General features: G+C 23.5%; 10 protein-coding genes across 10 annotated transcripts; 5 read left to right on the forward strand and 5 right to left on the reverse strand.

Moving 5' to 3' along the window:
* Positions 1-843: 843 nt before the first annotated feature.
* On the reverse strand, positions 844-2,724 carry SRAE_1000259350 (Hypothetical protein; the record flags this gene model as incomplete). Its single annotated transcript, XM_024649688.1, has 3 exons — positions 844-985; positions 2,425-2,528; positions 2,581-2,724. 3 exons carry the CDS (start codon positions 2,722-2,724, stop codon positions 844-846), a joined length of 390 nt encoding a protein of 129 aa, XP_024503540.1.
* Positions 2,725-3,183: 459 nt separating this feature from the next.
* SRAE_1000259400 (Zinc finger, C2H2 domain and Zinc finger C2H2-type/integrase DNA-binding domain and Zinc finger, C2H2-like domain-containing protein) lies at positions 3,184-4,836 on the forward strand (the record flags this gene model as incomplete). The annotated part of the gene is made up of 1 exon (XM_024649689.1): positions 3,184-4,836. One exon carries the CDS (start codon positions 3,184-3,186, stop codon positions 4,834-4,836), a length of 1,653 nt encoding a protein of 550 aa, XP_024503541.1.
* Positions 4,837-5,030: 194 nt separating this feature from the next.
* SRAE_1000259500 (Zinc finger, C2H2 domain and Zinc finger C2H2-type/integrase DNA-binding domain and Zinc finger, C2H2-like domain-containing protein) lies at positions 5,031-7,379 on the reverse strand (the record flags this gene model as incomplete). The annotated part of the gene is made up of 1 exon (XM_024649690.1): positions 5,031-7,379. The coding sequence occupies one exon, from the start codon at positions 7,377-7,379 to the stop codon at positions 5,031-5,033; it is 2,349 nt and encodes a 782-aa protein (XP_024503542.1).
* Positions 7,380-9,731: 2,352 nt separating this feature from the next.
* Positions 9,732-10,400, reverse strand: SRAE_1000259600 (Ground-like domain-containing protein; the record flags this gene model as incomplete). Its single annotated transcript, XM_024649691.1, has 2 exons — positions 9,732-10,160; positions 10,206-10,400. 2 exons carry the CDS (start codon positions 10,398-10,400, stop codon positions 9,732-9,734), a joined length of 624 nt encoding a protein of 207 aa, XP_024503543.1.
* A 3,060-nt stretch (positions 10,401-13,460) lies between these two features.
* On the forward strand, positions 13,461-15,291 carry SRAE_1000259700 (GPCR, rhodopsin-like, 7TM domain-containing protein; the record flags this gene model as incomplete). Its single annotated transcript, XM_024649692.1, has 3 exons — positions 13,461-13,757; positions 13,798-14,190; positions 14,779-15,291. The coding sequence occupies 3 exons, from the start codon at positions 13,461-13,463 to the stop codon at positions 15,289-15,291; spliced, it is 1,203 nt and encodes a 400-aa protein (XP_024503544.1).
* Positions 15,292-16,031: 740 nt separating this feature from the next.
* On the reverse strand, positions 16,032-17,971 carry SRAE_1000259800 (BTB/POZ-like domain and Coagulation factor 5/8 C-terminal type domain and Galactose-binding domain-like and BTB/POZ fold domain and BTB/Kelch-associated domain and BTB/POZ domain-containing protein; the record flags this gene model as incomplete). Its single annotated transcript, XM_024649693.1, has 3 exons — positions 16,032-16,644; positions 16,707-17,829; positions 17,878-17,971. The coding sequence occupies 3 exons, from the start codon at positions 17,969-17,971 to the stop codon at positions 16,032-16,034; spliced, it is 1,830 nt and encodes a 609-aa protein (XP_024503545.1).
* Positions 17,972-18,807: 836 nt separating this feature from the next.
* SRAE_1000259900 (Annexin family and Annexin repeat-containing protein) lies at positions 18,808-20,115 on the forward strand (the record flags this gene model as incomplete). The annotated part of the gene is made up of 2 exons (XM_024649694.1): positions 18,808-19,042; positions 19,154-20,115. 2 exons carry the CDS (start codon positions 18,808-18,810, stop codon positions 20,113-20,115), a joined length of 1,197 nt encoding a protein of 398 aa, XP_024503546.1.
* Positions 20,116-20,940: 825 nt separating this feature from the next.
* SRAE_1000260000 (Hypothetical protein) lies at positions 20,941-21,329 on the forward strand (the record flags this gene model as incomplete). The annotated part of the gene is made up of 2 exons (XM_024649695.1): positions 20,941-21,029; positions 21,071-21,329. 2 exons carry the CDS (start codon positions 20,941-20,943, stop codon positions 21,327-21,329), a joined length of 348 nt encoding a protein of 115 aa, XP_024503547.1.
* A 970-nt stretch (positions 21,330-22,299) lies between these two features.
* Positions 22,300-22,919, forward strand: SRAE_1000260100 (Hypothetical protein; the record flags this gene model as incomplete). The annotated part of the gene is made up of 2 exons (XM_024649698.1): positions 22,300-22,438; positions 22,480-22,919. The coding sequence occupies 2 exons, from the start codon at positions 22,300-22,302 to the stop codon at positions 22,917-22,919; spliced, it is 579 nt and encodes a 192-aa protein (XP_024503548.1).
* A 1,963-nt stretch (positions 22,920-24,882) lies between these two features.
* SRAE_1000260200 (Trypsin Inhibitor-like, cysteine rich domain-containing protein) lies at positions 24,883-25,829 on the reverse strand (the record flags this gene model as incomplete). The annotated part of the gene is made up of 2 exons (XM_024649699.1): positions 24,883-25,773; positions 25,815-25,829. 2 exons carry the CDS (start codon positions 25,827-25,829, stop codon positions 24,883-24,885), a joined length of 906 nt encoding a protein of 301 aa, XP_024503549.1.
* Positions 25,830-26,022: the final 193 nt, after the last annotated feature.

The following is a 26,022-nucleotide window of genomic DNA, read 5'->3' on the forward strand; positions in this document are numbered from 1 at the left end:
TTTTCAAATCATTGTTTAACTCCTAATATGTATGTATTCTCATAATTAATTCAGTTACTCTGAAATGTCTGAAATGATCATATTACATATTCATCACCAGACAACGCATTTTATACACTATTATATTCGTATCCAACGGTAAAATATATATATATATATGTGTATTTATATATTTTCAGCACATCTATCTACATCAATTGAACCATTTTAATTTGATGATACATAAAGAAGCTCCCTATAAAAACATATAGAAATATGCATTTAAATAAAAATGAGTGTTATATTTAGTCATGCACAAGGAACAATTGGATTCTATTTTATTTGTCTCTTGTTGATGGAGAAATATGCGTAATACTTTTACAGTTGAGGATGTTTGGTTTTTTTTTTGTTGAGATTATTCTCATAATATTTTAGTTGTTTAGAATAGTGATAAATGATAAATATAAAAATAACGGCTGTGAGAAATTGAAATTCAGAAGTATGTTTTGTTAACTTTATAATTAATTAGCATGAAAATAATTTATATACATATTATTTATAATTAATATTTTAAGCCAATTTTCTGTCAAAATATTTGTATAAATTTTTTTTTTATTTAATATAGTTAATTATTTAGTTTTCAAAAAAGTTTTTTAAGACATAAATTATTATATTTCCCTGATCTGATATATAAATATAGTATTATATGTGTGTATATATATATAAATATATATATATATTTATTATTAAAATGATTGTATATACTCCTTCGAATAATATATCTTCCAAGATAAATGTCCTTTTAAGTTCCTCCACAAGAATGCCATTAATCTAAAAGTCTCCTTCAAACCAACCAACTTTTCTTTAAAATTTTAGGCAATAACTAACCAAAAGAAGTTGCGCAGTAAGTCTTCTTAAAAGTTGCCTTGTATTCATTTCTTTCTTTCTTCCTTCATATTTCTTCTCTTTGTAGTCTCTTTTATTATTGACAAATTTTTCACATATTCTCAATATATTTCGAAAAGGCAGCCGGCCAGTTAAAATAGTGGATTCTATAGCCTATACACAAAAATTTAGAAATCCGATTTTCAAGATGCTGGAGAGCAACGTTATCTATGACTAGGGTTGTCATAAAGAAATAGGAGCATTGATAAGAATTTAGTAATTCACATTCAATGAGAAAATTTTTACTTCGTCGCATGTCTTTTGAATTGCCTTTCTGGTAATATTTGCAATTTCATGTTGCAGTTAATAGTTTGTGTATTAATATCTTCAATTTTTTTTAAATATTTTTAGAAGGTAATTTACGGGAAAAATTAAATTCTTTGTCATAAGAAAATTTTTTTTTGTATATTATTTTTTAATAATATATATATATACATATATTTATATATATATACTCATTATAATATTTATCTATTTGGCTTCAAAACTTGTGTAATTTATATTATTGATATTTTATTTATGTATTTTAGCGATCTCTCGAATTTTTTCATATACATATATATATGTATATATATATATTTAAATGCTAGTGAAAACCATGTTTATAGCTTCATCTTTGAAGCACTTTATTTCCCCTGACTAACAATATCATCTCAACTCTCACATGGTTGTACTTGAATATTATTAGTGAAACAACATATAAATAAATTGTTGAAAGTAGAAGCTTAAAATGATTGATATTGAGAGTCTTATGAATTCACTCCCCCCTAGTCTCTTTCTGATGATTGTTGAAGACAAATTTCAGTAAAACTTTTATTTAATAATGAATGCTGGTATAGTGTTGATGCCTAGTATCGTGTAATTTTTCTCCTGTTCATTTTATAATGTCTTCTCTTTTATGTATGTCTTCTTCACTATTTTCTGCATAATCTTTTTGTCGGTAACATAGTGATGCAGTCATCCCGCTCCCACTAAGCGATTGGTCCGCTGCGATGAATATTATCGTTTACTTCATTACTTTATGGTGTAGTATAGAAGTAGTTAATGGTAAAACACCTGAATTTCTATTTAACTCATCATATTTTAAATTTATTTTAAAAAATATTATTTAATTTAAATATATGTTTTTTAAAATAAAATTATTATTATTTTTTTTAATTATTTTTTTGATCTTAAAATATTAAAAAAAATTTTTTTTTTTTGAATAAAAAAAAAAAAACTATTACAAATGAAATTAACAGTCCCTCCTTAAACATTATAAGATATTCCATAGAGGCTTACGCATATATACATAGATGTATACTCATATACATCTTAAATTATATACCAGAATCTTGCCGTCTGTTAATGGCTTGTTTCCGCCCTTCTTAAACATAATAATTACGAAGCCTAAAGAATCTATCATTATTTGGTTACGGCTTTTAGTTTCAAACCAACTAGCTTTCTAATTTCACTACTATTTATTTGAAAATATAAAATCTGTTTCTATAAAGACTATACTGCTGCCTCACACCACCAACACTTCTATAGTCTTCTACATTTTGATCTGTTATAGTTGCTTTTAACTCGCACATTGAATTTATAAAGGTCATTGCAGTATCCATCTTCACAAAATGGAGTTATTTAAATCCAACCAGCTTTCTCGGGACAATAAACAGGTCCTCTCTCATAAAATAAGTTATATGTTTCTGTGACCGAGATTGTAAGAGTATAGCCGCGAACTATTAACCCATCAATTGGCATCATTATTTTTACCTGTGAATCCTTACTCCAACCATTTTCTTTTTCTTCCAATACCATTTTTCTAATTAACTGACATCTTTGTGCTGTTGTTAAAAAGTATAGTTGTCTAAGAGGGATGTATTATTATATTACATCTTTTTGTGGAGCCAACCGCTTTTCGTTACACTTACATTTATTTTACCCATTATTATAAGAGAATCTCTCTTTAAATTCTTTTTCTCACTGATAAAACTATTATTATGATTACATTTTTTTTTTCTTTTTCAGATATTTATACCTTTTTAAAAATATATATATATATATTTACATAATATATATATATATATACAATATATAATATACATATATCTTCTATTCATTTTCTAATTCCTATATCAACCATCATCATTTATAGTAAAAAAGGAGAAGAAAAAAAAAAAAAAAAAAGAAAAGATATAATAACGTTTGTAAATATATATAATATTATAATCATTCTGAAAAAGCAAAAGTTTATGTTTTGGGAAAACGAATTCTTTAATGATGACAAATACAAACGATTTTGCCAGTGTTCTTCAAGTATTATCAGCCAATACTACTCCCAAAAATGACCTCAATTCAACATTTCTTGAAAAATTTTTATCATCAAATGATTTATCAGCAGTTTTTTCTCCTTCAATTACAAAATCTGGTACTGGTTCACCAGAAATAAAATTTCCTTCTCCATCAAATGAATTATCTTTAACAAACAAATATTTTGAAATGTGGCAAAAAGCATCTTATGATGTGGATAAAAATAACATGAATGGTTTTACTTTTAATTTATCATATCTTGATAGTGGTGTTAATGGTATACTTGTATCAAATCTTAAATGCTCACAATGTGATGTAGTTAAAACAACAACAGAAAATTTAGAAATTCATATGAAAGTAGAACATTTAAATTGGCTACCATTTGAATGTCCTATGTGTAATGCGATACGTGCTTCTGATAACCAAATGAGAGAACATTTTTATTCCTCACATAAACAGACCGGAGATCGCCTTCGTTTTCATTATAATGACAACCCAGAAGCTAAACGATTATTGCAATTTTTGATGGATCGTTCTTTGTTTGCAGCCTCAAAAATGCACCATTACTCAATGAAAAGCCCTACCTCTAGTATGTTGAAAGAGTCTTTAGTTTCTTATGGCGCTGCTATTGAGGGAACCACCACCAGCATTGCCAATAATTTAACTAGTACTACTCCATCTACCAATATACTATCATCCAATGGAAAAAAGGAGAAGAAGAGGAAGTGCGCGGTGAATAATTTATTAATGAACAAAATGAGTAAAATGGCAGGAGGAGGAACTACAGATTCTGTTGATGGTTGTAGTAATAATGAATTGCCTTCCAGAAAAAAACCAGCTGCAAGTGATATTGGTATTCTTTCTCAAGAATTTATATTGGCACAAATTGCTAATGGCCCAGTTTTATCTAGTGGTGATAGTAACAGTGTGAAGTTAGAAGAAGAAGGGGATAAAGAGAAAAGTGGAGATAAAGGAGAGGATGATTATGTTGTGTTAAATGACCAAACTAATGGGTTTGCTGAAGAAATTGCACAATACAACATAAGTAACTTTTTGAATGGAAGTAGTAAAAAAATAAAGACTGAAAATGAATCAGATATCTTCTCTAGTGACATCTTTTCCTCTATGACCTCTATTTTTAAGAAAAACCATACTAATGTAGATGATGAGAAAGATGAGTCATCAAAAAGTGCATCTAGTAAATTTATGGCTAAGAAAAGAGTTATCGGATTATGCAGTAGGTGTAAAAAACCCGTAACAGCTGGATCTCGTCAAACACATATATTTTATCATCTAAGTAAAGATTTTGGTCAAAATCGTTTCCAATGCCGGTATGAAGGATGTGATGCTGCTAATTATAGAAAAGATCAATTGGAAGCACATTTACAAAAAAAACATAATACAAGTAATCCAGATATGATACTTGATAGAAGTCAAGAATTAAATAGTGCTTTAATTGATTTATCTATAGAATTACTTGGTACATCAAATAATACACCAGGTCCAACTGCAAGTGAAGGACAAAAGTTATATGATTTACAAAGATTAGAAGTTGGAAATGTAGGTAAAGGAAAAAAATCTAAGAAGAATGGGGATATACTTCAACTTTTTAGTAGTTAACATTTTAAGATCTTCTATCGGTGTGGAAATCTCAAAATAATTTTTTTTTGTTTGTTTCTTGTATTTATTTTTACAATTTATGATTGTGTAAAAAAAAAAATTTCTTTTTAATTTTTGGTAAATATTTTTTATTTACTTTTATACCCGAAATTATTCGAATAGTTATATATATATTATTAAAGCTTTACTGATATTTACTCTTCTACCTCATCACTATTTCCACCATTGTCAAAATCTTCTTCCTCCTTAGTATCCTCATCCTGCTGTTCATCTTCTGTCACTTCATCATCTTTTACTTCCAAATCATCAATACCAGATATGAATGGTTCTGTGATATTTAAAGTAGTTTTAAGGCGTTCTATATCAACAACTGTTGGAATTGGTACATCAACAAAATGTTGTGGATAACATTCTTTTATAATGTTTTTAATTTCTTTTCCAAATTTCAATCGATTATCAATTGGATTCTCACCTGAATTATGTTCTGTTTTCATATGATTTACCATTCCTTTTCTACATTGGTGACCAAAATCACACATTGGGCATGAAAATAAATCTACATCTAAATGTGTATAAGCATGATCAGAAACTCTTGCAGGTATTATTTTGTCACATTTTTGACATATTAAAGTATCATTATTTTTCTTTTTAAAATATAATGCACCACCAAGTTTCATTGATATTTCTCTTAATTTTGTCATTGCAATTTTTTTTTCTTTTGATGGAGTTTTACGATAACCAAATTTTCGATTAGAAAATGATCGCCTTGGTGGTTTGGTTGGTGAACCAATAGTACTATCAGCATTACTTTTATCATCGATATGATCATCTTCCTCTGACTCAGCACTACCTGATGGAGATGAAACTTTTGTTAAATTTAATGTTGAAATTTCTCTTGTTATAATTTCAGACATTTTACTGTCAACAACTTCATTAAAACAAGTATCTAAAATTTCTTTTAATTTATTTTTATGTTTATCACCAACATCCATACAACAATTTGCATCAGAATGTTTTGATGCACCATGTGCACTCATTTCAATTCTACCATCACACGTAAATGAACAAAATTTACAACAAAATTTAGATAATTCAAAATCATTTTTTAAATGTTCTAGTATATGTAATGTTTTTTGTGTTATTAAAAGATTCTTGTTACAAGAATTACATTTTATAGATTCAATTTTTGTTTTTTCATCATCATTTGTTGTAGGAATATTTTTAAATTTATCCAAATTAATTAGTGTCGGTAAATCATCATCGATTTTTCTTTTTTTACCTCTTTTGCCATTCATTTCTTGTTCTTTATTGTATGCCTCAACTAATGCAGCCTGAGCAGCACTAGGACCAGGTGTATTATTAATTGTACCTAGTAATTCATAAGATAATGCCTGACATTGGTCAAATAATTCTTGTGTTCTATCTTCCATCATTTCTGGTTGAAATGAACCATGAATTTTTGTTTGATGAGCCTCCATTTGATCTTTTCTATAATATTCTACCGTACATCCTTCATATTTACATCTAAAACGAAATTCACCTTCATCTTTACCTAAATGAAAATACATATGCATTTGCCTTGCACCTGCAGTTACTGGTTTTTGACATCTAGAACAAAGACCTAGTACTCTTTTTTTTGATAACATTTTTTGACTTTTTGAACTGTTATCTTTATCATCACTCTTTGTCTCATTTGGAAGATTAAAAAATGAAGAAATGTCATTTAAAAATGATGATGCATCAGTTGAATCTGTATTAAATAATTTTGAAAATGATGTTTCCTCATTATTTTGAGGGATTGTCTTTTTTGACATTGTTGTTAAAAGTAGACTATTGATTAGCTCTTCATGATTATCTTGTGTAATAGTAGTAGTAGTTGTTGTTAAATTTTCATTGTCAACACGATCGTCATCAATTTGTTCATCATCATCACTACCACCATCAGTTTTACCATTAACTGTGCGTTGTAAACTTTTAAGAAAATTTATTGTTTCGTCATCTTTTGTTGTACCAATTGTATTATTTGTTGTTCCCTCATCTTCATCACAATTATTTGAAACATTAAGATTTCTAAAAAATATATCAGTAATTGAAGTTTTTTTATCCTCTTTACTTCCATTATTATTATTATTTTTTCCAATAGCTGTCATCCAAGCTTTATCTAACATTATCTGTAACGCTCTTTTTGCTCCACCGTTGTCTTGGTATTGAAAAATAGAAATATTTTTCCTATGACATGAATGTATATGTTCTCTCATCTGATTGTCGCTGGCTCTTGTTGTCCCACATAACGGACATTTATATGGAAGCCAATTTAGATGTTCTACTTTAATATGAATTTCTAGATCTTCACTTGTTGTCTTGACAATACCACACTCTGTACATTTTAAATTTATAGAAATACCATTTACCCCACTAGATAAGTAGGCAGCTTTTAATGGTTCATTGGCTGGAGAATCAGAATAACCATTTAAAGCACGTTCTAAAAAACCTTGAAAATTTGGTAATAATGTATTTTCTACTGTTATTGAACTTCCACTCATATTCTAAAAATAAAAAAAAAAACAATAATAATAATAATAATAATAATATATAGTAATAATTAATATATAGTAAAAAATTAAATTATATTAAAATGTATAAAAATTATAAAGAAAAATATATAAATAGAGAAGAGCGCGAATTATATAATGTGTCTTTATATTTTAAAATAAAAAAAAAAGGGAATATAGGTAAAATAAAATGGAAGAAAAGAAGGATCGTTCTGAAAAGTACATATAATTCTATGTATAACTAGGGACAAATAATTTATGGACAAGTAAATATTAGAGTATAAAGTGTTCATGTTGGTGAGCTGTATAAGGTAGTGGTTGTAGTAATAATACATATATCATAGCCAAAGCTCCTAATAATGCGCGTTGATAGGTAGATTTCCCTACTCTACAACATCATCATCATCATCATCATCATCAGACATACAACAAAACCACGACCACATTGACGAGCTCCAAATAACTACTTTGAGCATCTCATTCAATTGCGAATAAAAAGTGTATTTCATTTTAACAGTTCTTCTATCTTCGACACACTCTTCACAACCTCCCAACTAGTCAGTGGTAACAATAATCTCATAACTTGAGCAATGTTGAATCTTATCATCATATAGTTACACTGTCTCCGCGTTATAGTCAATGAAGACCTTCTCATTCAATAAACATCGTTTGTTGGTAGGCATCAGATTTGTATATGTTGTTGAGTCAACTCTACTAACTGCAAATGCAGCCGCAGCTGTATGTTATGTATATTCTAGGAGATGAAAAATATGATGAGAGAAATAATATTGAAGGCTAAAATGCAAAGAGAAAAATTTTCTAAGGATGAATGAGGAAAATAATATGGAGAAAATTCATAGAAAATAGGAATTTGAATGGTTAGAAATAGAAAGACAAAAAAAAAAAATCTCTTTATCACGATCAATGGTTCTTGTGATGTGTGTGACTATCATTACCTCATCTGATATATATATATATATAATATAATATTGAAGAAATATATTTATATAGATATATGCATAAAATATAATTAAGTTTCTAAAGTAATATAACTATATTTAAGGTATGAATCGGAATATGATAAAAGAAGAAAAAAAAAAAAATAAAAATATTATTAATTATATAATTATAGTGAATTATAAATAAAATAAATAAAAGTGTAACATTCATATATTAATATAATTATATTACCCAACTCCCATGTTACTCTTTAATATTCCATTATTTTACAAACTCTTTGGAAGTATCAACAACCCACTTGTAAGGAGTATTTTTCAAACATAGAAATTTTTGTTACCATGCAAAAGATAAGACTTCTATATGAGCCATCCAAAAGATGGGTGCATTAAAAATGTGAAATAGACGTCAATACATGCATCTAAATTTTAATATTCACTTGGGGCGCTGGGGTAGTTTGATAATAGTGGTTGTCTACACAGGCAGTTGCTTGTTGAAGTTCTTTACGAAGAACATATATATATATATATGTGTGTTTATATATATATATATATATATATATATATATAAAAGAAAGTATTGTTTGTGAGGGATGGGTAGAATGACAGTGGATTCATGCTTATTTTAATATAAGAGATTAAAAAGAAAATTATAATGAAATATAAAATGAATTTAATTATAGTTACCTTAAAATAAAAAAAAAATATATGCATAGATATTTATATATTAAATTTTATAGGTAGTATATTGAGTAATACATTCCAACATATATATTTACATATGTATAAATATTTTTTATCATTATAAATTGGCTTCAAAGTGTAGGTAACAAGGCTAATTTCTATATTAAAATATACCTTAAATTATTTTAAATAATACTTTTTTTATAGTTTAAATATATTATATTGATGATTCGGAAAATATTTAAAAAAAAAAAATATATATATATATATATATATATTTATTTATGTATATAAAATAATACAAGAAAAATTAACAGATTTCAGTGTGCTTTTAGTAAAATAGTTATGTGTGCATATGAAGCTTGATAACATGATACTGAAATGACATGCATTCATATGTTGTCTTTCTTTACATTTTATTGTCTCACATATATGTATACACTTTTGTGGGGATGCTGATGACAAAAGTGATAGTTTGCATTCAGAATGGTTTCAGATTAATATCGACAAAAATTTAGATTTTAATAGTTTTGTGTATTGAAATAGATTGAATATAATGTTTATTTAAAATGTATCATAAATATATATATATATATATAAAAATTAAGATAATAAAATAGTTATTTTATATTATTAAAATTTATAAAAAAAAATAATTTTTTTAAAAAAAATGTACAAAAATTAGAGAAAAAATAATTATTAATTATGAGTGATCATTTAAAAGTGGAAATTGTTGAAAGGCAATACATGTCATAGGTCCTTTAGAAACTTCACAAAATACATCAGAAGAAAAGATATATGAGTAGTGGCCACGTCTTGAACATATAACAGCCACGTTTTGTTTAAAAAAACTTTCTGCCTCTTTATTAATGGATCTTTTTGATTCTTTGGCATCATCAGACATATTTTGTAACATTATTCTTTTTAAATCATCACTATTACATTTACTATCATCATCCTGAAGTTCAATTACCTTTTCCTCATCCTTTGAAGGTATTTTTGGGGAACGGCGAACATTTTGTTGATCAACTAAATCAATGTCTGGTATAAGATCTTTATTAAAATCATATGTTGATGGAGTATTTGATGATGTCAATGGATTATTAAGATCTAATCCTAATAATTGTGCTCTCTAAAATATATAAATATAAAAAGTATATTGTTAAAATTTTTATACCATTTCTAGTTCATTAGGTACTTGATAATTTCCAACACCAAATGATTTAGAATGTGATGGGGTATTATATGTTGGTAGAGTGGGACATGGATTTGAACAGGATGGTGTTGAACATCCACAACCATTATTTCCAAGGAAAAATGTTGAAGCTATTGATGTCAATAAAATTAATATTATAGTAATAATATTGAACATAATTTTTAAAAATTTTAGATAGATTTTAACAAATAATTTTCTTCTTTAATAAAGAGGTAAACGGACCAATCATTATTAAATTTTTGTTTTTTCAAACCATCCTTTTTACATAAATGACCTAAATTTCTGTCAATTCCCTTTTATCGGTATCTATATCAGTATTACAATATATCCCAAAAACCTGTTAATTGTATTTGATGTTGCAAAACAATAAATAGAAGATTTATAAATAATTAAAATTTAAGTAACCGGAATTCTTAAGAAAACAGAATGTTTCATGAGTAGGAAACAGATAGAATAAAGTTCATTCATATAAATTAAAAATAACTTCTTATGCAAGATTGTATAATACATTTTTAATTAGGTTTTCAAACATAAATACAATTCAAGTTTATTTTGTATAATAAATGTAATTTTAAATTTAACAAAGTGAAAATATTATATATAAAATATATTAAAAATTTTAAATTGACATAAATAATTTAATTTTTATGATAGAAATTATATTTTTAATTTATATAGAAAAGAAAGTTAAAGTTTTTATTCATAATTAGTAAAAAAATATTAATAAAATATTATTATATTTAAAGTAATTCAAATAGAAAATAAAATTGTATAGTTGTTAAAATATTTCAACAATTACATTATCTACTTTTTAAAAAACATTAAAAATTAACAAAAGTTGTTAGTACTTAAAACTTTTTTTGATTTTAAAAAAATATCTTCATTTTCCTGTATCATTAAATAAAGCACCAAAACTGTAACTTATATTCTTAAGAATATAAACCATAACAAATATTTTATGAACATATTATTTAAAGTAACAAAATATACTCTTTTATTATTAAAGAAAGCTTTTCATTACTTATTTTTAAAGAAAAAATTTTCAACTTTCTATTTTATCTTTTAAAATAAAAGAAGTTGTTTGACATTTAATTAAAGACAATAATAGTAAAAATAATATAGTTTTTAGTGTATTCATAGAATAACATTTATTATGAAATAAATTTTTGTGTTGAAAAAAAAAAAAAATTATAGATTATTAAATAATAGTTGAAAAAAATTTATTATGTTGATTTTGAGACATAAAATATTATTCACATTTTTTTTTATTTCATCATATTTAAATAAATTTATGTTACTAATAGTTAGGATTTGTAATAATATAAAATTATCCTATGTTTTGTGTTTTTAATCTTCTTTAGTATTTAATTATTCAATATTAAATCAAAATATATAGTGTTTTTTAAATTTCAATTTATTAACAATGAAACTTGTACAATAAAAAAAGATACTAATATCATATTAGCAATTTTTTTTCCATTTATTATTTTTTTTTAAATATTTGCATTTAAAAACATTTTCTCGTACAAAAAAATAACTTCATCAGATAGTGTGAATTTTTTTAAAGTGTAATTAAAAAACAAATTATATACATTTTTAATAATTTTTTTTTCCAGATATTTATGTAAATTTAAGATGTTCAGAAATACTAAATAGCTAATGCCAATTTTTATTTTTTTTTGTTTGAGTAATTTATGATCTTTAGAAAGGAATTTTTTTTATCTACTAAAAATATCATTATTCTTATGAAAAGTTGATATATTTATATATAAATATAATTAAATCTTTTCTTAAATAAACGTCATAATTATATAGTTTTAAAAATATTTAAATTGTTTTTACCTCTATATTTAAAACCTTACATTTTTTTATGCTAGTTTTTTTTAAGCTACTTTTTAATATATATATATATTTTTTTAATTTTCATTTATTCAAAATATTTTTTTATTAACACATTATATGTAAATGTTTTTTAAAAAAAAAAAACCTTTTTTTTTACGTATACTTTACAAAATTTTTACAAAATTAGATTAGAAAACAAAAACAATCACATAAAAATTTAATCTTTTTTTATCTTTAGTATAGGCATTTTATTGCCTTAAAAAATTTTAATTTAATGCTTAAAATTTCTTTTTTCGCCATAATATCAATCATAAAATTGTTAAAGTTGATTACTTCTAAAAAAAAAAATAAATACACAAGTTTTATTCACTTTTGTTCACATAAATTTTATGCATTGACAATGAAATAAATATCTTTAATATTAAATAAAATTATCATTTTAAAAATATTTTGGTTTTATTAAAAAAAAAAATTTATAATATATCTATATAAATATAATCTTATAATAAATACTAAATTAAAATATTTCTATAAACGATTTATTTCATATATTATGATAATGTCACAGTTAGAAGGTAATTATTTTTAAATATCCATTATTATATGACTTTTTATTAATCTTTTCATGCTAATAATAAATTTTAATATATCTCTTTCATAAAGAGTTAAATGACATCCATTCAGTTTGATTTTTAATTAGAATAGTTAGTAATTAATCCTCCAACTAACTTTAATTTTATTTTTATAAAAACTCTTTAAACTTCAATAAATATCTCTCTTTGAAAATAACTCAGAAGCACATATAATATTGTAATAAAAATAAAAAGTATTTTTCTTATTAAACATTTCAAATAAATATTTTAATTATTTTAAAATATAAAGTTTTGTAATTTAGAGATTGAAAATAAAAATAATTTCTCTTATAAAAAAATTTATTTTCAAAGAATCACTTAACTTAACGATAAAAAGGTAATAGAAATCTTGGATGATACTACTCAACCAAAACATATATACTAATTTTTTAAAAATTTCCAAATAGTAACATTGTCCTTAAAATTTTTAATTTAATATATTTTTCTGTATTATTTATACCACGCCTATTAATTTTATTATGGTAACTTGTAAAAGTTTTTATAAACTAACAATTACTTTAAAATACTTATTCTAACCATTGCTAGATTTAATTAAGATTTCATTTATTGAAACATTACCAAATAAATAAAATTAGATATTTGTTTTATTTTTTCTTATTGTATCATATATTTTTACTACTTATTCTACAAAATTTTTTATAAAATATTTCTTAGATTTTTATGAAAAAGTTATACTTTTTATTTAAAAAGTTGTAGTATACTTTTTTTTAATATCTTAAATATGAATATTACTAAAGATTATAATTTAAATTCTGGTAATGAGAGTGATGATTATGTTTGTGGTGCTGCAGAGTATTATAGTGATACAAGATTTACTTTTTTACTTATATCATCATTTATTGCTACATGTGGAACAATAGGAAATATTATTCTTTTTTATGTTTTAACAAAAAAAAAAGATAACACACAAAAACCAACTTTGTATCCCTCAGTATTGGCAATTCTTGATTGCCTTTTATGCATTGTTTATATTTTAATATTTGGAATTGATGCAATAATACATTATCTACATATTTATGTAAGCATTTATAAATAATTTTTATTTAATTCACGTTTAGCCATTATTTATCATATATTTTCAATATGTAATTCCAATATTTGCAATCTCAAAAATTGTCCAAATTTCAATGCCTTATATGTTAATATTTGCCACCATCGAAAGGTTAATATGGACATTTGGACAATTAGAAAATTGGTTATTAAGAAAAACACAAACAGAAAAGGGAAGGATATGGACAATTTTTTTGACAATGTTTATTTGTATTGTTTCAAGAAGTGTCTACTTTTTTAATGGAAAATTAGAATTATTTCCAAATTGTCCTGATATTTTTAGAACAAAAGCAGTTGGTGGGGTTGAATGGTGGAGTGAAGATTTGATTCATCTTGATTTGATTACATTTACAATTCTTCAAGTTTTTATTCCATTCTTTATTTTGATTATATTGAATTGTGTAAGTTTTAAAAAAAAAATTATATATATCTACATACTAAATTATGTCTTTAAAATAAAAAAAAAATAATATTATGATTATTATTAATAAAAATTCTGGAATTATAAAAAATATTTTATGATTTCATAGATATTTTTAAATGATTTTAATCTTTATCTTCTCATTAAACATTTTAAATACTTTTAAAATAACTTAATATTTAAATTTTATATTATAAAAAAAAATTATTTTTTATATTTATTAACTAATTGTTACTATTTTTATCTTTCAATTTGATATGTCTTTTTTTTGATAATATTAAAAAAAAAAAATTAATTAGAATAACCAAGTCAGTGAATGATATATTTATTATTTGTTTAATATAAGTACTATTTTTACTTTGTTTAAATAAAATGTTTTATAATTTATTAACGCATACATAAGTTATTCTGTTTAATGTTATATTATTATTATATATTCAAAAATTAAATAGAATTATATAACAAAATAAATATTTAAAAGCATTTAATTTAAAAAAAAATTAAGTTTATTAAAAAATAATAAAATTATTTTCTTTTTATTTATCAATTTAATTTTTCAATTTTAAAGATTATCATAAAACGGATGGCGGATAATGTTAGGAAATTAACTAATGAACCGAATATGGTATCATGTAAAAAATTATTATTTGAACAAGAAGCTACAAAAATGCCAAAGAAAATTTCACTAATATCTAATCATTCAAAAATAAAATTGGCAATAAGTAGAAATAACTCGTTAACATCCTCCATTAGAGTTGATAAAAAAATGAGGAGTGCTGTGTTAACGATGACAGCCATTGTGGCTTCATATCTTATAAGTAACACTTTAAGTCTCATTTTGACAATTTTAGAAAGAACAGATTCAGACTTGTTAAAAGATAGTAATGATGAAACATTAGCATCAACTTTTCATTCAACATTTTCAGATATTGTGTCATTTACTTATATGTTTACAAGTGCTGTCAGAATAATAATTTATTACATATGTAATCCTTCAATACGTACTGACCTAAATGAATACTTTAATATATTTTTTAAAAAAAATTATAAAAGTGAAAAGAATTTACCAATTGCATTATAAAAAAATTGACTTTTATTTATGAAAATAATTATGTATTAACTAATAAATTATTTATTTTTAAATATGTTTATTAAAAACAAATAATATTCTTACAATTCGTTTCTCCACATCATTGAAAGTTCATACACCACCTCGGAATAATTATATGTTTTTAAAATTTAAGTATGATGTGTTCCAAATTCTTTTCTATCTCTCATCAAAAATAATATGTTAACAAGTTCATGTAAAAGAAAATTATTAAAAATTTCGTGAAATTATTTCATGTTTCAAAATTCATGTCCGAATCCAATTTTTAAAGATAAAATTTTTTTTTTAAATATTTACTAATATGGTTTACCATCTTTCGTGTTACACTACTATGTTGTAACTTTAAATAACTGACTAAATCACATATTTAAATTTTTCATGCGCTAATGATAATATAATCAAAAGATTAAAATTTTTTTCACTATGAATCTGATATTAAACAATATTAATGACTAGCCATAGTAATATATTCTTTGGTCTGTATTTCAAAACAGGATATATAACATATCAAAATTATATATAAATATGAACTCATAATATTAAAATTATTATTAATACATTAATCAGTTATCTTTATATAAATATATGTATATATATATATTAAAAGATTCAATAGATTTTTTTTAATACAAATAATTTTGTAACTATTAACAATTTATAATACATGTTTGTCTAATTAATTGAAAAATTGTAACAAAAATTAAATAATGAATTTATAAATTACTGATATCATTTTTTTCTTCCAAAAGAGATACAGAATCTTCCATAGTTTCTGTTTCAATACTTTTAACTTTTAAATTTGATGGACATTCAAAATGAACACAATGAAAAACTTCATTGGCAGAGTTGTGTGTTCCAACAATTCTAACATAACTAATAATTTCAGACTCAAATTCTAAATTTTGCCAACTACGACATTCCTCATTTGTTTTATCAACAATCCGTTTCCATGTCTTTCCATTAACAGAACTTTCAATATAATAAGAATAATATCTATCATCACGATCCCATAATAATAATCTCATTGTACTAACTAAATATGGTTGAGGAAAAGATATTGTAATAGAACCTGATCCTAATTGATGACATGTATATCCGTTATCCCAGTCATAATCATCATAATTACCATTTAATAATGCATTTCTAGTTCTAGAAACTCCTTCAATAACTAAAGCATTTTCTTTAGTTGTTGCAATACTCCTTTCCGGTATAACAATATTTGTAATTGAGTCAACTTTTCTTGGATTACAAGTATATAAAGCATGAAAAGTAAGTATTTGAAATAAGTTTAATATTGATGAACTAGTACCACGAACACGAACTAATCTATAAAATAAAAAAAAAAAAAACAATGTATATAAATTATAAATATAAAAAATTAAACTTACTTTACAGGCCTTTCTTTAAAAAATAAATTTTGTACTCCTCTACAATTATATTTGTCATAGTCAATTAATCTTACCCAATCTTTACCATCAATACTTATTTCAATATGATAAGAAAAATAACGTTGATCAAAATCTAACAAACGAAAAGTTATATTATTAATAAGATATTTATTTGAAAATTCAATTACTACCCCTTCTGAATCATTTCCTATTACATGTCCAGTTGCCTTATTTTCACATTCCATTTTATGAGAATATGAGGGTAGTAAAGTTAACTTAGAAGGATTATCACCAGATATAATTTGATATCTATTTAACATAACATCATACTCTTTCTTTACAAAACACCTATGATTTAAATTTGTATAACTTTTTTCATACTTTTCTTTTATTGCATCAAGTATATCATTTGCATCAAATAATTTAGAATCTCTTATAGGACCAAAAAGACATTCTATTGAAAGTAATGGTAAACGAATATGTTTAGTTAAACATTCTTTAAATGATTCTCTTTCTTTACTTACAGATAACCATTTTTGAATTGTAATAAAAATATTTTCTTCATCAGCTAGAAAAGAATTTCTTGATATTATATTTTCAACACAATGTCCAGGGATATCTAAAAATTCTGGTAAATTTAATATATCATTTCCATGTTTATCAATATAACGTAAAACTAAATTTTCAACTTCTTTTAAATCATACGCCAAACAAACCATCAACAATGAACAAATATTTTTTTCCTCAATATTCAATTTAAAATATTTTGTACATAATTCTTCTAAATCTTCAAATGCATACTTATTTGATATAATAAAAATATCTATAGCCATATCAATGGACATTGAATGAAAGTCAATTTTTCCTGTATACAAATATTTTAAACATATTTTCAAAGCCTGTATATTATTTTCATGTAATACTACCTCACTAGATACGGTTTCTTTCATACCAGAATTAAATAAACTTTTAAAATAATCTGATCTAGATGCAAGAACCATTTTATGAGCTGGTAATTTAGTTCCACTAATAGATAAAGTTACATCACTTAAACTTTCAGAGAAACATAAATGTGATAATTTTTCAATTACTTTATCGCTATGATCTATTTCTGTTTCAAAGGCTTAAAAAAAATAAAATCGATTATATTTTATTATATTAGAATGCTTACAAAATGTAGAGTCAACTGAATTAGAACAACAGCTTCCACCACGTTCTACATAAAATTCTTTATCAATTGGTCGAAGTATATGATTGTCACTCATTTTGGCATTATTTATTAATATTCAAAAGTAATGTACTCTGGATAAAAAAAAAAAAAAACTAGAAAAAAAAAATAAAAATAAATATGTTTTTTGTTTATGGTTATATATTTTATATCAATAAAATGTTATTAATATTGTTAAATTCATCAATCCTAATATTTTATCATTAAAATAATACATACTAAAACAGTATAAGCATTATTCCAACTATAAAAAAATAGCATCTTTAAAAATCATAAATACTTTTATATTTTCACTTTCAATTAATTAACATATAATATTATGCGAGTGTATAAACATTTGTAAGAAAATTAAAATTAATTGATATAAATATATATATTAATATTTAGAAAATAAAAATGTTTTTGATTGCAATTTTAAAAGTTGTCAAAATTAGGGAATGTTAATTATAAAATTTAATTAAAATTTTTTTTTAATTTCATATGTAAATAATACATGATTTTATGGTAACAGGTCAAAACATAAATTACAATAAGAAGTTCCTTAAATTAATTTATGGTACATCTATCAATTTAAATTATTATAATTTGAAATTATTAATGAACCGTTAATAATTATTTAAATTATCTTATTTTTTTTATCAAAATAAATTTGAAAAATGACAACAAAAAATGTTATACTTTATTATCAAATTAGTAAAATAAAATAATGTCAATTAATTAATATGGAAATTTTTAAAAATTAACAATATTTAAATTTATTAAAAGTTGATATTCATTTAATATAATACATGATTTTGTGTATTAAGATATTTTTTTTTAAACTTCTTTTTACAATTATAACCAAAGAACAAATTTTTTTAAGTAATTTAAAAAATGTGTTTTAATTATAATGGTTATTCGCCTCAATGGATTGGAACTTATTCATTTGATGGATTTTCGTCGGGTATGAATGGAATGGGTAATGTAGGAAATCAGGGAATAAATATGGGAATATGTAATCCAACAGCACCACCTATGTATCAGACGCCTCCAAGTCAATATTGTAATCAAGCAATACCTCAATCAACTCTTGGAACTTCTCAATATGTTGAAAATTCTACAGTAGCAGGTAATATTTAAATTTTAACAAAAAAAAAGATAATATTTACTAAAACAAAAGTTTTATAAAAGTATAATTATTAATATTTTTTTATTTTATATAATCACACATGTATTTTAGTGAAATATTTATTTGGAACACCATCAATTAAAACAAATCCAAATTTTAATCCAATGGCGGATGCAAATACTTTAAGAAACGCGATGAAAGGATTTGGTTGTGATAAAAACAGAATATTAAAAGTTTTATGTACATGTGCTAATTGGCAAAGACAACAAATATATAATTCATTTTTACAAATGTTTGGGAAAGATTTAATACGCGAATTAAAATCAGAATTAAGTGGAGATTTTGAAGATTTGATTGTTGCTTTAATGACAAGACCAGCTGAGTACGACGCTAAAGAGCTCCATCGTTCAATGAAAGGATTAGGAACAAGAGAAAATATTTTAATTGAAATTATGTGTTCTAGATCAAATTCTGAAATTCATCAAATAAAAAGTGTTTACCAACAATTATATGGAAGAAATTTAGAAAATGACATATGTGGAGATACTTCTGGATATTTCAAAAATTTTCTTTTATGTTTATGTGCAGGAAATAGAAATGAAAGTGGATTAGTTGATCAGATGAGCGCACAACAAACTGCAAATACTCTTTATCAAGCTGGTGAAGGTAGACTTGGAACAGATGAGTCCACATTTTTGAATATTCTTTGTTCACAAAATTTTGCTCAGCTTAAATTTATTTTTTCTGAATATCATAGATTGACCGGACATACGATGGGATATGCCATTGAAGCAGAATTTTCAGGAGACATAAAAAATGGTCTTTTGGGATTATATGAAATTACTATGAATAGACCTGCATTTTTTGCAACACAATTTGAAAATAGTATGAAAGGTTTGGGTACCAAGGACAAAGATTTAATTAGATTAACTGTTACAAGAAGTGAAATAGATATGATTGATATAAGAAATGAATATTTTAGAATGTATGGAAGAACATTGCAAGAAAGAATTATTGGTGATACAAGTGGAAAATACAGACAATCACTTTTAACTTTAGTTGAAGGAAATTAAGTAATAAAGTTAAATTATAAAAAAAGTAAAATATTTATACTATATCAAAGTATACAATTATTATTTAAGAACAAACATTTCCTCCATACTATATCAAATATAATAACAATATGTTTAATTTAAAAAAATCTATAAAAAAAATTAAAATTGCTATCAAGCATAAATAATAATAAATTTTTTAATTTACATAAATCTTTTTTACTAGAAACTTAATTTTTTTTGCTTTACAAGTTATTTATTCTAAAAATAATTACATTTATAAAATTAAAAAAAAGTAATTTTTAAATTTTTGATACATCAACCTTACGATAGATTCTTTTTGTGAACTTTCTAAGTTTAAAAAACATATAAATTGTTTAGACACATTTTTCAATTTTTATTATATGTATTATTATTCAATAATTCACTACTCCAAAATTTTAATCAAAACACAATTTGTATATAAAATAAAAATTTTTAATTCTCCCCATTTTCTTTATCAATAATTATATAAACTGATGCCATATAACAAAATTTGTTTAAATATTTGCTTTTATATGTTAAAAAAAATTTTTAGTAGAACCATTTAAAATTAATTTCTATTGTTAGATAGAAATATTTTTTTTATAGTTTAATATTTAAGGTAAAATGCGCGGTTTTTCTTGTTGTACTAAAAGTGCATGTATCATATATGTTTTAAATTTCTCATATACCTATCTTTTAAAATATTTCTTAGAAAATTTTGCATTTTTTTTTACATAATTTAATTCATACAATAAAAGATATTTTTAAAACTTTTTCTTATATTTATAGACTAACTATTATATTTAAAAAAAACTAATTAATATGGATGCATGGGAAATAAAAACTATTCTTGAAAAAGTTCCATTAACTAAGAAAGGAAAAAAACAATATTTGTATAGAGTTCGTTGGGCGTGAGTTTATAAAATATTAAATTAATCTTTTTTTTTTTAAGTGATTCTTTGGTTAATGCTGATGATTTCCCCAATAAATCAGTATTACAAGCATTTGAAAACGGTTCTTTTGACTGTGAAATAATTGGACCAGTTAAGCAAAGTAGAGGAAAATCATTAATTGATATAACAAATGTAAATTGGTTAGTACGATGTAAACGAACTGGTCAAGAAAAAGAAATGAGTTATAAAGATATTAGGGAAAGTTTTCCTGAGCAACTAATAAAGTTTTATGAAATTAACTTGGCTCAGCTTATTTAAATTGATAATTTTTTAATTATTCATATTTTGGTTAATTGTATCTGTTATGAATTTTCATTTTTGTAAATAAATTTACTTCGTTTTTAATTGTAATATTTCTTTAATTTTTTTTCAAAAGGAGAATTATCATAAATAAATTTTGTGTTGTGGATTTGTTTTCATATGAAGAATTTTAAAATACTACTTTTAATATCATTTTTTAAAATAATTATTTCTCCAAATTTTTCTTTATAACGGAAAAAAGTAAGATGCATACTAAATAAAGGTTAATGATATTATCATAATAAATGTAAAACTGATAAAATAAAACGGAATTATAACAAAAAAAAAGTCTACAGGAACAACATATTAAAATTTCACAAGAAAATTTTAACACTGAAATTTTCTATCAGAAAAATAAAAGCATTAAAATGTAAGAAGAAAATATAATAAATGATAAAATAGTTCTTTTTTTAATGATAACTATAATCACTAAAATATTATGCAATATAGTGTAATATAAATAACCTATCTAAAAAAATAAAAAAAAAAAACTGTATTTGAAGCACATGATAAATTTTATTTTTGTAGCCAGAATCTTAAAACATGTATAATATGTTTATTAAAAAAATGATTTTTTAAACTTTTAGCTATAGTAATAATAAATTAAACTATTGAGGAAAACAACTTTATAAAAAAATTTGATCATTGAAGTTTTTCTCTAACAAATAAAATTGAAGAATGGTAAGGTCAATGCAGAAAATTCCCTTTCAAAATTGAGAAATACTTTTATTTTTTACTTAACTTATATGTTATGTGATAACAGTAATATGTTATCTAACATATAGTTAGTATTATCATATTTTAATTAATTTACTTATGATAATAAAATGTAATGATAAAGGCCTTATCTTTCTAAAACTATATGATATAGTTAAGAGAAAAACACTATATAAACAGCTGGTAAAAAATTATAGTTATCGAATTAAATATGAAAGTTTTTATTATTATTTTTATCACTATATCAATTGTATATTCAGCAGTATTGCCAAAATTGCCAGCATCAAGAAAAATTTGCCCATTTCCTAATGGAACAGATACAAATATTCATTTATTTAACTGTGATTCAAGTAAGTTTTACACTATGAGATTAAATAATAAAACCACTTAGAAATGGCTTTAAAGATAATTAGTGGAAAAATTTTAACAAAATCTGGTAAAGAAATGTATCCAGTTAATCCTAGGCAACCAATTAAAATTCAACTGACTGCTCAAAACGATGGTATTCAGATAGATGATAATCATGTAAAAGTTTATATTTATGAATATACAACAAATTGGCTTACTGGAAACTGTTCATGGGTTGAAATTCCAACATTTGGTTTATTAAGTAATATTGATGGCTGTGATTATGCTCATAATTGTCCATTAAAAAAAGGACCTTTAACGCTGGATCTTCCACTAGATTTATCATCGTTTAGTTCTATTATTGAATTGATAGCAGGAAAAAACCCATATCAATTGGTAATTAAAATGTACAATTACAATAAAGGAGATAAACAGCATGAAGAATTTTCCTGTGTATCATGCCAACTTCGTTTTTCACAGTAAATTTATTACAATATTGCAAATTAATATATAATAAATTATGCACTTTTACTTTTGATTTGTTTAATTTAAATTTATATTAAATGATAAAAATATTTCCTAACCTATGATTATCTTTAAAAAGAATTATATTGTTTTTTATCTCTTTTCTATATAACAGTTTTGGACAAGATATTGAAAAGTCTGGAAATTTGAATATTTCAGTAAATTTTTCACCATTAGTTGAATCTTTGTTTTACAATAAAGATAAATGCAAGAAATTTCTAGGACAGACTTTTTAATAATTTTCCATCTAAATTTTACCTTTAGAATGTTTTCTAAATGTTAAATACACTATAGATATAAAAAAACGATGACAAAAGAAAAGGCGCGCAAAAAGGTGTCATGTCATATTTTCAATACCGTTGGAAATCAAAAAAACTTTTCAACGTGAGCTATATCTAAAAAGTTAAAAGAAGCTCAGCGCATCTAGTTTCAAGCTTATATGACGTTATTGGACCAAGTTATGAGTTCATGCTTGAAAATTTTTCTAACAGCATTTTTTCATTATATCTCAAGAATGAAAGATTCCACGGTAATGAGACTAACTTTAATGAATTTGTCATGAAAAACTGATCTAGAATCGATGGATTAATTTCAAAATTTTCAGTTACAACACAAAAAGCTTGTTTTTAAAAAAAATATTCCCCACTTTCGCCTTCAAACTTCAGATGGCTGTAACTTTTTAACCATTAATTCTACCATATCCATGATTGTATGCAAAATTCATGATTTTGAAAGGGCTATCGAATGAGTATACTTTCATGTTCCAGTTACAAAAAAAAATTTTTTTTGGCACTTCCTTTTATTAAAAAACCAACAGTAAAATTTATTTTCAAGTTTTAGGCAAAAAAAGTTTATAATATATAATTTTTGTACAAGAAATCAATTATGAAAATATTTAGCTACAAGATGAAAAAAAAATTAACATTTTTCGTTGTTACTAAAAATAGTATTCATAAAATTATATTAAATTGTAAAAAGTATAATCATAAATCGTACCATAATGAGTAAGAACAATTTTTTTCTATCCAACTACTATAAATATTTAGTTTTTAATATTTATAATATTAAAAAAAATAAATGAAAAAAAAAGTATAATTTAATGTGCCAATTTTTTTTATATGTGACATTTTTTAGTGTAGTCTAATTTTGTTAATTTACAGCTGATGAAACTTTAATAATCTGTTATATTGTTAAACATATGACTATATTATTATGATTATCTCATTTTATTAATTTTATATAGATAAAGAAACAATATACTAGAATGATATAAATTTTTATATAGATGTCAATTTCAAAAAAAAAAAATGAAATTATATCAATAAGATGAAACTATAAATTCTTTTAAAAATATATAATTTATTTATTATCAGTAAAAAAAAAAAATCTTTTTTAATGATAATTTTTTTATAAAACAAACAATTTACAAAATTATTTTACAAAATCTTTTAATTTTAACATAATTTATTAACATCGGAATAACACATTAAAATATTTTTAAGTACAATTTTTAAGAAATTTATAGGTGTTTGTTAATTTATAATTCGGTATTAGTTTTAATAACAAAAAAACAACACTTAATACTATTAAAATTGTATGAAAAATATGGGGAAATTAATTAAATCAATGAAACTAATTCTTAATTGTAGCTTTAGATACATAATAGATGTATTAATAGAAATATACTCTTTATACTTTGTTATAAAATTGAATGCTTTAAAATTTAGTATCTTAAATATTGAATGTTTAATTTTCATAATGATATAATACTTATCTTCAATTTTAATTTCATCATAATAATTATAGTTAAAATATATATTACCAATTTTTGAAAGAATACCAAATTTTTTTTTGGAAATTATTTTTAAATACAGTAGGATAAGTTATGCTCATATAAGAATTGATTGATTATATATAATATTTAGCATTGACTTTCATGAACACATTGATTATTTTTATTAAGTGCAAATGGATACCTACATTCACAAGTTGATCCTCTACTCACTTTCATACATGTTGAATAATTTGCTGGTACACCACATTTTCTTTCACAACTATCTTTTCCTGACACATATTCCATATTTTCTGGACATTCTGCATTTTTAACGATATCTTTTTCTTTACTTATATTATTACTTTCTCTTGGACATTCACTTCTTCGGACACATTCTCCTTTACTAGTTAAAGCATATGGATCAACACATGCACATCCTTTAGGAAGACAAAATCTTAAACAATCACTTTGTCTACTTTCAGAACATGTTGGTGGACAGGCTGATCTACATTCAACCAACAACCAAGGTGCTTTACATGGATTTGGTGGTGTAGGAGTAGTTGTTGGATAACTTCTAAGTGGACAATCAGTTCTTAATATACAATTACCTTCAGCATTTGTAGCATATGGGGGTATACATGCACAACCTGGAGGTAGAATATCTGTTGTACATAAATCTTTTGGAAGTCCAGGACATTTTGGTGTACATGTAGGCATATTAGCAACTAAAGTTTTATTACCAAAACATTCTTTAGGAATAGGTATAGTAGTAGTAGTTATAATATTTAATTTTGTTGTTCTTACTACATTAGGGCAATCATCTTTTAAAACACAATTAGTCTTATCTTTAACAACATACGAATTTTTGCACACACATCCAGGTTTATTACAATCCTTTTGGCATACTCTATTTGGTTTTTCACAAGTTTTGTAACATTTTGGTGTACAATCTGACCAAGTTGCATTCTGTGGACATACTTTATTCATCATTCTTGCCTGATAAGATAAATTAACAAATAATATAATCAAATAAATTATCTAAGAAAAAAAATAAAAAAATAAACTTTTTTCTAACTTACATGATTAAGTTTCATTTTATTAGAAAAATAAAATTTATTCTTTGTCATTTTGCTAAATTGCTTAAAATATATAAAATATATATGAGCTTTGTTTTATATTATAAAAACTATCTTTAATTTAATTTACTTCAATATTTATAATCAAATTTCAATAAAATTGTTTAAAAAATGTACTTTGTATTTGAAATTAAATATAACTTTTGCAAAA

This window comes from Strongyloides ratti (assembly GCF_001040885.1).
Source record: "Strongyloides ratti genome assembly S_ratti_ED321, chromosome : 1".
In the NCBI taxonomy this organism is placed as follows: Eukaryota; Metazoa; Nematoda; class Chromadorea; order Rhabditida; family Strongyloididae; genus Strongyloides; species Strongyloides ratti.